Genomic DNA, 12,680 nt, shown 5'->3' on the forward strand with positions numbered 1-12,680 from the left:
TAGAGCACACACTTCTATTCAGGACCCTGTTTGTTATTTGCCAAAATTGGTGGGAACCAAGCCACTGCACAGGTACTTTGAACTTGAAGAACTGAGCTTATGACTGTCAAGTTCTTTATTACTCTTTTGCAGTGATTGCTGGCAGTCCTGAAGGCAGCTTTAGTCTCAATACATCTACTATGTTGGAAGCAATGGAAATAGTGATTTCTGTATGCAATGATGGCAGCATATTTTGGAGAGAACCATGACTGGCTGTTAGGTTTTTGCTGGAATTTTTTGGAGGGTATGAAGTTAACCATTCCGTCAGGTCTGATACTATAGAGGATACATTCTTTTTTAAACAACGAATGAAGAGGTAGATCTGATATAAATGTACACAAGCTATCTCAGTCAGTCATAGAGTATCGATATGCTGTACCATGAAGACATTACATTTTGTTCTTATCTTAATGGAAACAACCGAGTGGTTGGAAGATGCCAGTGGGGACAGAATGGAAGATGAACATAGCTCAGGGCAAATTGTGAGTAAAAGGTCTAAGAGACTTGCATACTGACCATTAATGTCAAGCACACAGGTGGGTTCATGAACAATCTGAATGAGGTCATAAGCAATGTAGAAATCATGACAGAACTTCCCTTCATCATCTTTCTTGTTTGAATGGGCTAACCATTCCACATTGTGAACATTGAAGTCTCCACAGATGTGAATGTTAGCCGAAGGATGAGCAGATAGGATGTTGCCAATTTTTTCCGATATGCTCTTAAAGATAGTACGTCCACTGTTATGGAGGCAATAAAGGGCAAATATAAATGCAGTGGTGTGAGCAAGTGCAATCCGAAAACACATATAAGGCAATTTAGGGTCTTCTCTGGAGATGTCCTTACCACATGGAAAGCCATCTCTAATGTAGGCACATATTCCATGCCCATGTCTATCTTGGGGGTCAGATTTGGATGTTAAATTAGATTATCCTTTAATTACGAACTCATCTAGGGAAATAGTTGGTCCAATGCCAGTTTCGCTTAGGAAGAAGAGGTCTGGTTTGGTTTCCTGTAATTGAATTTCAACCTTTGGAAGGTTGGAATGTAGACACCTGATGTTAGAGAAGGGGACATGGTAGTTGGGGTCTACGTTGGAAGTTGGAGTTTTCAATTTAATCATGTATTCTTTTTGGAGACTTTTCATGATGGAGTTTTAGGATTTGTGGAATAGGTCGACAGACTTGGTTAGAGCAGTACAGAGAGGGAAAGTAAGGAAGAAAAAGAAGTGAAGAAGCATTTTTTTTTTGTAGCACATAAGGTAAAGCTGTAACAATTACCCACTAATATGACATCGAGAAGCCCCACCAAAAGCCACTGCATGGTCCAGAATCCATTCACCACATGGCAATACAGCAGCCCCAGTGTTTTGCATCTGCTGATAGGACGGCCACCTTTGTGGTTAGTCTATGGTTCGGGTCCCTGACTATTGGGTGGATAACGTCAGCCCAGAGAAACGTTTACCTCCAGCACTCATATTAGTGACATGTTTACAAGGATAGAAATAGAAACAGAAAATTTCCGACATATCAGGCTATTAAATAAAGATTTGATAATAGAATGAATACAAATGAATAGATATTGATAAATAAATACATAATAAATACATGAGAACAGTAAATGTATACAGGTTTGTGAAGCTGTATACTTATCAAACCTTGACAATGCTTTTAGCAAGTAAAGTATCATTTACTGAAGCTCACATGTGATAACACAGCAAAGCATTCATCTCCTGAGTGTTGTATTGTTCTCAATCGTATGGTTAGGCTCTCCAGATCATGCACATGAATGAATGGAGACTTGTTAATTGTTAGTTAGATTAGAGTAGGTACGTGCAATTTAATAGTAGAAACTGATAGGAGGACATGGTTTTGAAAGCCAGCTTATTAGAATTGTTTTGTAGGTTTCTGATTATGTTTTGATTGTATTTGAAAGACTAAAGTCGAAAGTTAATCTCTGAAAGGGAAAGAAATATTTTTATAAGTGAAAAATAGTAATAATGAAAAATGTTTTCATGGTGACCTCAAAACCTGTAAAGTTCAGCTACATTTTGAAGTTAAATAAATTCATTGTAAAAATTCCTTGAAAGATAAATATTAGTTTTTTTTTTTGACTATTGCAAAGATAATTAGTAAAGTTCAGTCTTAAAATATTGAATTAAATTTAAAACAACACCTTCTTTGAACAAAAAATAGCTTAATTAGCCCCAAAAGTGAGAGTTTATGAATAGGTCTGGCTTCACACAATCAAAACAAATGAAAAGGCATCATGCATGTTCTACATAAGCCCAAAATGTCAGAAAATCAATTTTATTTAAAAATTTATAGAAGAATTGAAACATTGTTATACCCTTATTGCTTTATTTTTAAGATTATAAAATATATTCATTAATTCAGGTAATTCTCTCCTCTACAACAAATGCCTTGCTGAATCCTGCTTCTCTAAAAGCTGGAAGATGACTTCTGTGATACCAGTGTATAAAAATTCTGGTGAAAAGACCAACCCTCTCAATTATTGCCCTATCAGTTTCCTTCCCCTCTCCGCTAAAAACTTGAGATGCTAATCAATCAAGCACTAGTCCACCACCTTGCAAAAGCTAATCTTCTCTCTGACAAACAGTACGGATTAAGGCAATGTTGTTCTACTGCAGATATTTTAACAGTCATCTCTGTCATACTATGCACTGGATAAGGTAAGTGAAGCTCGGGCTGTAAACCCTGATATATCCAAGGTCTTTGATAAAGTCTGGTACGAAGAGCTGCTAATGAAAATCAAATTATATGGTATAACTGGACGAATACTAAATATAATTTGATCTTTCTTAGACAATAGGACCATCCAGTTTGTCATTTATGGACGTTAATCCAAGCAGCATGACAATGGCTGAATCCTTAGAAAATGACTTCCAGATCATTAGCAGTGTCAGAAATCAACATTAAAAATGAGTGAAAAAAAAATTTAATAATTCTACCTCCTATTTTTCCAAGCTTATAACTACTTGAAAAATGTAATTCAAACCCTAATTTTGTTTTCAATTGAAGGAGCAAAGACCAAATTTTAAAAAAATAACAGGTTTAATAGCAAATTATGCAATATTTGTTTTTTTGAATCGATTTTCTTCAAAAAAGATTTAAAGAAAATCCATTAATTTTAACTTGCTTCGATAAATATATGTATATATAAGTTCCAAAAAATCACTTACCTATAAAAAAATACTATTCAATGGGTACTTCCATTCTTTATTGTTAAGAATTTATCCATATTATATTTTAAATTCCATGTATTTTTAAAGTATTGCTGTCACATTTGGGCTGGTGCATCTGCTGTTAGTCTCTCGCTCCTAGACAAGGTTCAAAAGAGAGTCGCCAATCTGATAGGCCTGAACTGACATCTAAGCGTCAGCCTCTGTCCCATTGATGAAACGTTGCATCCCTCTGCCTGTTCTACAAGTATTTTAATGGTGAATGCTCTGACGAACTGCAGACACTTGTGCCCCCACAACGTAGACACCTTCGACAAACCCGACAGGCAGCTAAATCCCACCCCCACACAGTAGAGATCCCTAGATGTAAAAGATCTTTCTACTCGAGTAGCAGAACCGCTAGACTCTGGAATTTCATTCCAGGTTCCTGCTTCCCTAACTGTACTGACAAGCAGAAGTTCAAGTGTAACATGAACCGACATTTTGTTGCCCAAATCCCAACAGTGCCCCAGTAGTTGCTGCCCCTGATAATAGCCCCTACACCAAAGTGGCAATGTGCCTTGTTTGGGATGAAAATGTAATTAAAAAAAAAATTTTTTAAATAAAATAAAATAATTTTTTTAAACAACTATTTGAAAAAGCCGCCATTACATAAGCATTGTTACGTGTTAGCGAAATGCCGGAAGTTGTGTTTGTTCTTGTTTTGAAATATGGATAGACAGAATGACGTAAAAACCACACGTTCGCATTAGTCATCCAGCCTTATACGTAAAGAAATATGTGTCACCATAGGTGAAAACTAGTCACATTTTATTTATAAGTTTTTGTCTTTAAAAAAAAAAAACAGTTAATAATTTTTTCTTTTTTTTCTTTTCTCAAAGAAATACATGAATTTTTGATTTTATATATTTTAATTCTACTTTATCGAGTGAATTTTTGTTTAAATACTTAAAAAAAGAAAACATTGAATGAAATAGAAAAAATTGTCGTCAGCATTCAATATTTACTTGACAATGTAAGCAGAACATAAGCTTCTACTTAAAAAAAAATCAATGTGGTTTTTAAAAAAAAGGATTTTACACTTTGGACTTTACAGGTAAATTTCCAAAAAGCACTTTTTTTTTATATAAGAATATTTTATTTATTGATCTTTTATCTTCAATTTGTGATATATAAAACTTTGGTGCATAAATTAATTATTTAAATTTTTATAGACATTTCAAAATGGGGGGGGGGGCTGAATTAAAAAAAAACGTTTGTCTAAAATATTATATTCGGTTTATTGGAAAGAGCATGAAATTTCACATTGACATGAAAATATTGTAAAAATTAAACCAATAGAAAATTTTTTTAGATAAAGTTTATAAATTGAAAAATATTTAACTCCTAAAATTTAATTGATTTCATTACATAAAAAAAATGGCTGCATGAAAGTGCGCCGGCATTTTATAAACACTGTTTTTTAAAAAAATAAAAAATAATATTTCTATTATTTTTTAAACAACTTTAATAGTTTATTTTGGAAGTATATTCTATAAAGAAAATAAACAACCCACTTTAAATGGAGAAATTACGAGTTTTTTATATTTTATTTGCAGTTTCGTGTTAGGGGTGTCAAAAATTCCCCCAAAATTCTGACACACCTACCAGATCATAATAGAATGGGTACATAAACAGAAGGTAACATTTAATGTTAGTAAAACTAAGCTGCTCTTCTTTAACAATTACAAGAAGCCTCTCCAACCACTGACATCTATGATAAATAACTCCTTACCTGAGAATTCTTCCTTCAAACTTCTAGGCTTAACATTCATAGAAAATATGAACTGGAAAAAATACATTGAGAACTTTGCAAAGTTGCTGTGAGAAAGGTGGGCTCCCTCTATTGTGCTAGAAAACTGTTCACTCTTGAGAGTATCCTGCACCTCTACAACGCTACCATTTGCCCATGCTTGCAGGATTGTTGCCACATCTAGGCTAATGCATTTACCTATAGCCTCTCACTTTTGGATAAGATCCAGAAATGGGTCAGCAATCTAATAGGTTCCACTTTGTCAACTAGGCTCCAACCCCTTTCCTATCGCTGCGATGTTGCATCCTTGTGCCTGTTTTACAAATATTTTAATGAAATGTGCTCTGATGAACTCATTGCACTTGTACCCCCTCAACGTGCTACTTGCTTCCCAAACTGTACTGATATGCAGAAGTTCAAATGCAACGTAAACTAACATCTTAATCTTTTATAGGCATGGTCCTAATTAGTAGCTCCTTGCGTCCAAGTGGCAATGCCCCTTGTTTGGGGTGAGGGTGAGTAATAAAAAAATAAAAAAATAAAAAATCCTATTGGTTGTAATAAAAAGGAAGTGCTTATTAAATTAGAATATTTAGTAACATTTTTACATGATGATTCGATTTATTCCCAAATGTGTTGTAATGATAAATTAAGTTAATACTTTTTAAAATAAATAAAAGAGCATTTTAAGTGCAAAAAAACTTAATTAAAATCACGAAAAAATCATTGAAAAAAATAATTAAGAACAATTTATTAATTATTAAAGAGAATACGAGGGTAGGATGCAAATCCTGTCTGTTTCCTTTTTGTTTTTGTTTTTGTTTTTTTGCCCATCTGTATTTGTCTAAATTAATCATTATTAAAAATAATACCATTTTTTAAATTATTTTTTCTTACTGATCCTGGATCTCAAATTTTTTATGCTAAATTTTACACCCTCATGAGTACCAGAAAAATATTACAATATTACATTTGAAATTTTTGTGAGAGTTCTTATTAAAATCATATGAAATATTTTTTCAATAATATTATTTTTGGGTGAAAATATTGAACAAATGTTTTCAATAATAATATCAATAGTTGGAGAAATTAATTTTTCTTCAAATTATATTGGTTTCATTAGCATGGACTTTAGAGGCTTTTTTGTAACATTACTGAAATATTAAAATTTTTATTTTTAATTCTTAACATCTACAATGCTTTATTCTTAGAAAAAAAGCAAACAGAAATTTATGCATCTTTTTCTTAGTACTTAAAAGTTAAACTTTAGCAAGGGTGTTTTTTATTTACAAAAAAATAATACATTTTCATTAAAATTAAAACAAAAACTAATAGGTGCATTATATTCTGTGATTGTTAATTAATAAATACTGTAAATTTAATTAAAATTGTTGGATTTTCTGAATTTTGGTGAATTTTTAAATGAAGGGAAGGGTCAAAATGTTTATGCATTTTAGGAATCAGCCATTAATTTTGCACATACCTATATAATAGAGATGAAAAGGATGGAAATTTAAAGATTATATTTATAAAGTCTTATTGAGAACAATTTTTTACTCACTTGCTATTGCTGGTTGTGGTTGTGCATCAATATGAATTTCTTCCTGAAATGAAATATTTTAAATTATTAATTTCCACAAATAAACAGTCATCAAAAGGAAAAAAGAAAGGAAAATTATTTTATTACCATTTGTATTATCTTTTTTTCTATTATCTCCTATATAATATGTTGAATGCAGAAATTCCTCTCTCGACCAAAGTGCTGTAGATTTGCAACAACAGATGCTACATACAAATTTATTATGTCTAGACTATTAGCCACTATATTATGCAACTTTAGAAGGCCATTTTAGACACATTTAGTCGTCATAATAAAATCCTACATTTTATTCTAGGAGCAACACCATCACAATCGCAACCATCTTTAGAGGAAGCAGTTCCTATTTTGCCCTCTAAATATCATCTTCCTACCACTCCCAGTCATTAGCGGGAGGAATTCTGCACTTTCAACAGATATGGAGTTTCATGATGTTAATAATGTTTTGCAACACATCGACACATTTTTTTTTTTTTTTTGCTAAATAATTTTCTTCTGTTACCATTAATCGTAGATGTTATTTATAAAAAATTGTTTTGTGACATATCAAGACATGTTTATAAGCCCCAAAATCTTTCAATTGTACATTAAATATATCGTGAATGTTAATTGTTCTTAAACACTTATGCTGCTATGCTAAATCTTTTGTGTTTATATAAATAGTTGATGTTGTTAATAAATAATGTTTTGCGACACATGAACACATATTTATAAGCCAATAATTCTTTTTTTTGTTTATGCAAAATAAAATCTTTTTTATGGTATGATTGACTAAAATTCTTATTTTTATGCTAAATAAATCTTTTCTGTTTCAATAAATCATAGACGTTGTTAATAAATACTGTTTTCTGATGTATAGACATATGTTTATAAGCCAAAAATTCTTTTTTTTATCTAAATAATTTGACAGTTTAAATAATTCAAAGTCTTATTTTGAAGTCTTTAAACTATTTCTATTATAAGAATGTGTGTGTGCGCGCATGTGTATGCGTTTGTTTGTGCGTGTGTGTGTGTGTGTGTGTGTATGCACGTATCTGCGATACAAATCAATCTAATACTTGTGTTAACCAGACTGAGCCACAACAACGTGTGACTTGGCAGATACAGCTAGTATGAAATGAAGCTGTAATTTTGTCTGAATCCACAAAAGATTCAGTGTCCTAAAGTGTAAGTAGCAATACACCATTTTCTTTAGATTGAATAAACTCAAATCAAGCATCAAGAAAAGAGCATAAAAACAAAGAAATATTATCTTTAGTTTTTTTAAATCGACCCATTAGAACTGGAGTTTTGACAATTCAAAGTATCAAAAAATGTGTTTCACTGGATATTTTGCCTTAAGTCAGTCCTATTCAAATGCATATGAACTTGTGACTGAAAATGGTAGGAAATTTGCACTATTTACAGAACAATCTATCTTTAAAAATTTGTATCTTCAGATCTTTTAAAGATATTAAGATGAAGTTTTGAACATATTATCATAATACTATGAAGGTTCAGTTGGCTTTATTTATGACAATCTCACTTGGTAACTTACGGACTAATTAGCATACTAATTAGCATATTTCAATTCAAATATTAATAACTACATTTTATTTCAGTATTTAATTTATGTATTTCTGTTGTATTAAATGCTAGCTTCTTTTTTTTTTTTTTTTTTTTTTTTTTCTCGTCCATAAATGTTTATCTACCAAGTTGATCTTAAATATTGTATAATCAATCCATTATATTATCATTTTCAGTCCCCCACCCCCACCCCTAATTTCTGGCTCCCATCTTATCTCGCAATTACTTATAACGTCACCAACTAACTTCGGAAGAACCCCCCCCCCCCATCCGATTTTGTTTTATATCATAAGTTGCTTAAAACGTGATTAGTTAAAGTTCAGAATAAAATCACGCTTTCTCTTAACGGTTAATTTAAAAAAAAAAAAAAAAAATCTTCTGAACGCTATTAAAAGTTAAATTCTTCACTAGTTTGGAGACGGAATGCGTTGTTGTGATAAGTGATTTTTTTCTCTACTAATTCGCACTTTTTATTTTAAGATTCAAATATTAATAACTACATTTTATTTCAGTATTTAATTTATGTATTTCTGTTGTATTAAATGCTAGCTTCTTTTTTTTTTTTTTTTTTTTTTTTTTTCTCTCGTCCATAAATGTTTATCTACCAAGTTGATCTTAAATATTGTATAATCAATCCATTATATTATCATTTTCAGTCCCCCACCCCCACCCCTAATTTCTGGCTCCCATCTTATCTCGCAATTACTTATAACGTCACCAACTAACTTCGGAAGAACCCCCCCCCCCATCCGATTTTGTTTTATATCATAAGTTGCTTAAAACGTGATTAGTTAAAGTTCAGAATAAAATCACGCTTTCTCTTAACGGTTAATTTAAAAAAAAAAAAAAAAAATCTTCTGAACGCTATTAAAAGTTAAATTCTTCACTAGTTTGGAGACGGAATGCGTTGTTGTGATAAGTGATTTTTTTCTCTACTAATTCGCACTTTTTTATTTTAAGATTCAAATATTAATAACTACATTTTATTTCAGTATTTAATTTATGTATTTCTGTTGTATTAAATGCTAGCTTCTTTTTTTTTTTTTTTTTTTTTTTTCTCTCGTCCATAAATGTTTATTTATCTACCGAGTTGATTGCAAAAATAGATTACCTAATTGTACTCATTTTTAGTTCGTGGGAGGGGAATCTATCACCATACTTTCCCTTAAACAGGACCGTTGGACTTTTATTAAGTACAATACTTAATAGTTATTTTTTATTTTTTATTTGTTTATTTATTTATTTATTTGTTTTTTTTTTTTTTAATGGAGAGTAGAAAACGCATTGTGGATGCGTTATCGGCAGCTCCTGTTACTCTCGCTTCTTCTTATTTGTCCCTCAGTCCTCATTTTTTAAATGAGTGATTTTTCTGACAAAGGGAGAAGAAAAAGCTGTTTTCTAGGTTGGCAGTATTTTTGCGCGAACAGTTGGCAGAGTTGGTGGAAATTTTCTGTTTCTATGTCTATCCTTGTAGCCATGTCACTAGTAAGGGTGCTGGAGGTAAACGTTTTGTCTGGGCTGACGTTATCCGCCTGATAGTCAGGGACCCGAACCTTGGATTAACCACTAAGGAGGCTGTCCTATCAGCAGGTGCAAAGTACTGGGGCTGCTGTATTGCCATTTGGTGAATGGAATCTGGACCATGCAGTAGCTTCTGGTGGGGCCTCTCGATGCCATACTAGTGGGTAATTGTTACGGCTTTACCTTATCATGTGGTACAAAAAAAAAAAAAAAATTCTTTGTTTCTTTTTCTCTCTTAGTTTCCCCTCTCTGTCCTGCTCTAAGTAAATCTGACGACCTAGTCCACAAATTCCAAAATTTCATCATGACAAGTTTCAAGAAAAAATACACGATTAAACCCGGTTCTCCAACTTCCAACGTAGACCCCTACTACCATGTCTCCTTCTCCAACATCAGGGGTCTACGTTCTAACCTTCCAGAGGTTGAAACCCAATTACAGGAGACTAAACCAGACCTTTTATTTTTAAGTGAAACTGGCATTGGACAGGCTATTTCCCTAGATGAGTTTGCAATTACAGGATACTCTAACTTAACTTCTAAATCTGACCCCCAAGATCGCCATGGGCATGGAATATGTGCCTATATTAAAGATAGCTTTCCATGTGGGAGGGACATCTCCAGGGAAGATCCTAACTTACCCTATATGTGCTTCCGGGTTGCTTTAGCTCACACTACTGCATTTATATTTACTCTCTATCGCCCCCACAACAGCGGAGTTACTATCTTTCAAAGCATATCTGAGAAAATTGACCAAGTCCTTTATACTTATCCTTCAGCTAACATCCACGTATGTGGAGACTTCAATGTTCACAACGTCGAATGGTTGACCCACTCAAACAAGACCGATGATGAGGGGAGGTTCTGTCATGATTTCTCCATTGCCTATGACCTCACTCAGATTGTTCAGGAACCTACCCGTGTGCCAGATAATGACGGCCAGTATGCGAGCCTACTAGACCTTTTTCTCACAACTTGCCCTGAACTATGTTCAGTTTCTGTTCTGTCGCCTCTTGGATCTTCCGACCACTCTGTTGTATCAATTAAGATAAAAATGAAATGTAATAAGTCCCCAGACGTACCACTTCATCGTACAGTATATCGATACACTAAGGCTGACTGGGATAGCTTCCGTACATTTATATCTGATCTACCTCTGCATTCCATGTTTAAAAAGGATGTCCTCTATAGTATTAGACCTAACTGAATGGTTAATTGTAGGTATTGACCATTTCATACCCTCTAAAAAGTTTCAGCAAAAACCTAACAGCCAGCCATGGTTCTCTCCAAAATGTGCTGCTGCCATTGCGCACAGAAATCACTTTTTCCACTGCTTCAAACGTAATAGATGTATGGAAACTAAAGCCGTTTTCAGGACTGCCAGCAACCATTGTAAGATAGTAATAAGGAACGCAAGAGAGTTGTATGCTCAATCTGTTAAGTCCAAAGTAGCTGAGCAGCGGCTTGGTTCCCACCAGTTTTGGCAAATAGCAAACAGAATCCTGAACAGAAGCGTGTGCTCCATCCCAACTATTATCAATGGACCTGAGGTAATCTCGTCAGCATCAGACAAAGCCAAACTCTTTGTCAAGAACTTTGCAGCTAATTCTACCCTTTGCGACCAAGACCGCCAACCCCCAATATTTCCTCCTGTATCAGAAAACACGCTATGTGATATACGTATATCTGTACGTGATGTTGCCAAGCTAATCAAAAACCTTGATTCCAGTAAAGCAACTGGCCCTGATGGTATTCCAATTATAGTACTCAAAAAACTTCAACCTGAACTAGCGCCCATACTTACAAAACTGTTTAAACGTTGTCTTAAGGAGAATAGTTTCCCATCTCCCTGGAAAATCTCATCAGTATGCCCTGTATTTAAGAATTCAGGTGATCGCTCATCCCCCTCTCAGTACAGGCCAATAAGTCTCCTGTGCGTCATGAGTAAGTTGCTAGAATCTGTGTTAAATACAGAAGTAATCAAACATCTCAACAAAAATAACCTTCTTAGTGACACTCAATATGGTTTCCGTTCTGCTAGATCTACAGCAGATGTCCTTACAGTTATATCGCATAGGATTAGCAAATCTCTCGACGGTGGCAATCTTTCTAGGGCAATTGCTCTTGACATATCTAAAGCCTTTGATAGGGTATGGCATAAAGGTTTACTTCATAAGATCGCTAGCTATGGTATAGCTGGAAAAGTCTTCTCAATTATTAAATCATTTCTTTCTGATAGGTTCATAAGAGTAGTAGTTGAGGGGCAAAAATCAGAAGCTCACAGTATTAATGCCGGTGTCCCTCAGGGATCCATCCTGGGCCCAACTCTTTTCCTGATCTACATTAATGATCTTCCAAATCATATCCTTACATCATTTGTAGACATTTATGCTGACGACACTACCATTTATGGTACCACATCTAAGACAGTAAACGAGCAAGTACTCTCCAATTCTCTCTCCTCTGATCTTGAGCATGTAGTACAATGGGGAAAGGAGTGGCTGGTTACTTTTAATGCATCTAAAACCAAGCTTCTCTCTTTACATCATCAACATTTTAATCCACATTTGTCATCAATTGAAATGAATGGCTCTCGTCTTCAGGAGGCCTCAAGTTTTGACAAGCTTCTGGGCTTGACCATTACTCCTGATCTTAAATGGAACACGTATATCAAATCTGTTGCCAAGGCCGCTGAAAAAATGGTGGGATCTTTCTAACGATCCAGTAGATATCTCACTGCTGATGCTATTCTCTATCTATATAAGAGCCAGGTACGTCCAAGGATGGAATACTGTTGCCACATCTGGGCAGGAGCTGCTAGAAAGGACTTGTCCTGCCTTGATAGAGTTCAAAATAGACTTCGTAGCCTCGTAGGAGATGTCCTTTTCTCCTCCTTACAACCTCTATCTCACAGAAGAGATGTTGCGAGTTTGTCTCTGATGTATCGTTATTTTCATGGAAAGTGT

The 12,680-nt window shown here is 33.9% G+C and overlaps 1 protein-coding gene across 2 annotated transcripts in view; it reads right to left on the minus strand.

Moving 5' to 3' along the window:
* LOC145252846 (opioid growth factor receptor-like protein 1) overlaps positions 1 to 12,680 on the minus strand; it is a 112,352-nt gene that overhangs the window by 74,189 nt on the left and 25,483 nt on the right. For both annotated transcript variants that reach the window (XM_080112859.1, XM_080112858.1), the window contains exon 2: positions 6,595 to 6,637. In XM_080112859.1, coding sequence (XP_079968985.1) covers positions 6,595 to 6,637 — 43 coding nt within the window. The remainder of the gene's footprint in view (positions 1 to 6,594; positions 6,638 to 12,680) is intronic.

This window comes from Euprymna scolopes, chromosome 29, assembly GCF_053919585.1.
Source record: "Euprymna scolopes isolate OS-2025 chromosome 29, ASM5391958v1, whole genome shotgun sequence".
Taxonomy (NCBI): domain Eukaryota; kingdom Metazoa; phylum Mollusca; class Cephalopoda; order Sepiida; family Sepiolidae; genus Euprymna; species Euprymna scolopes.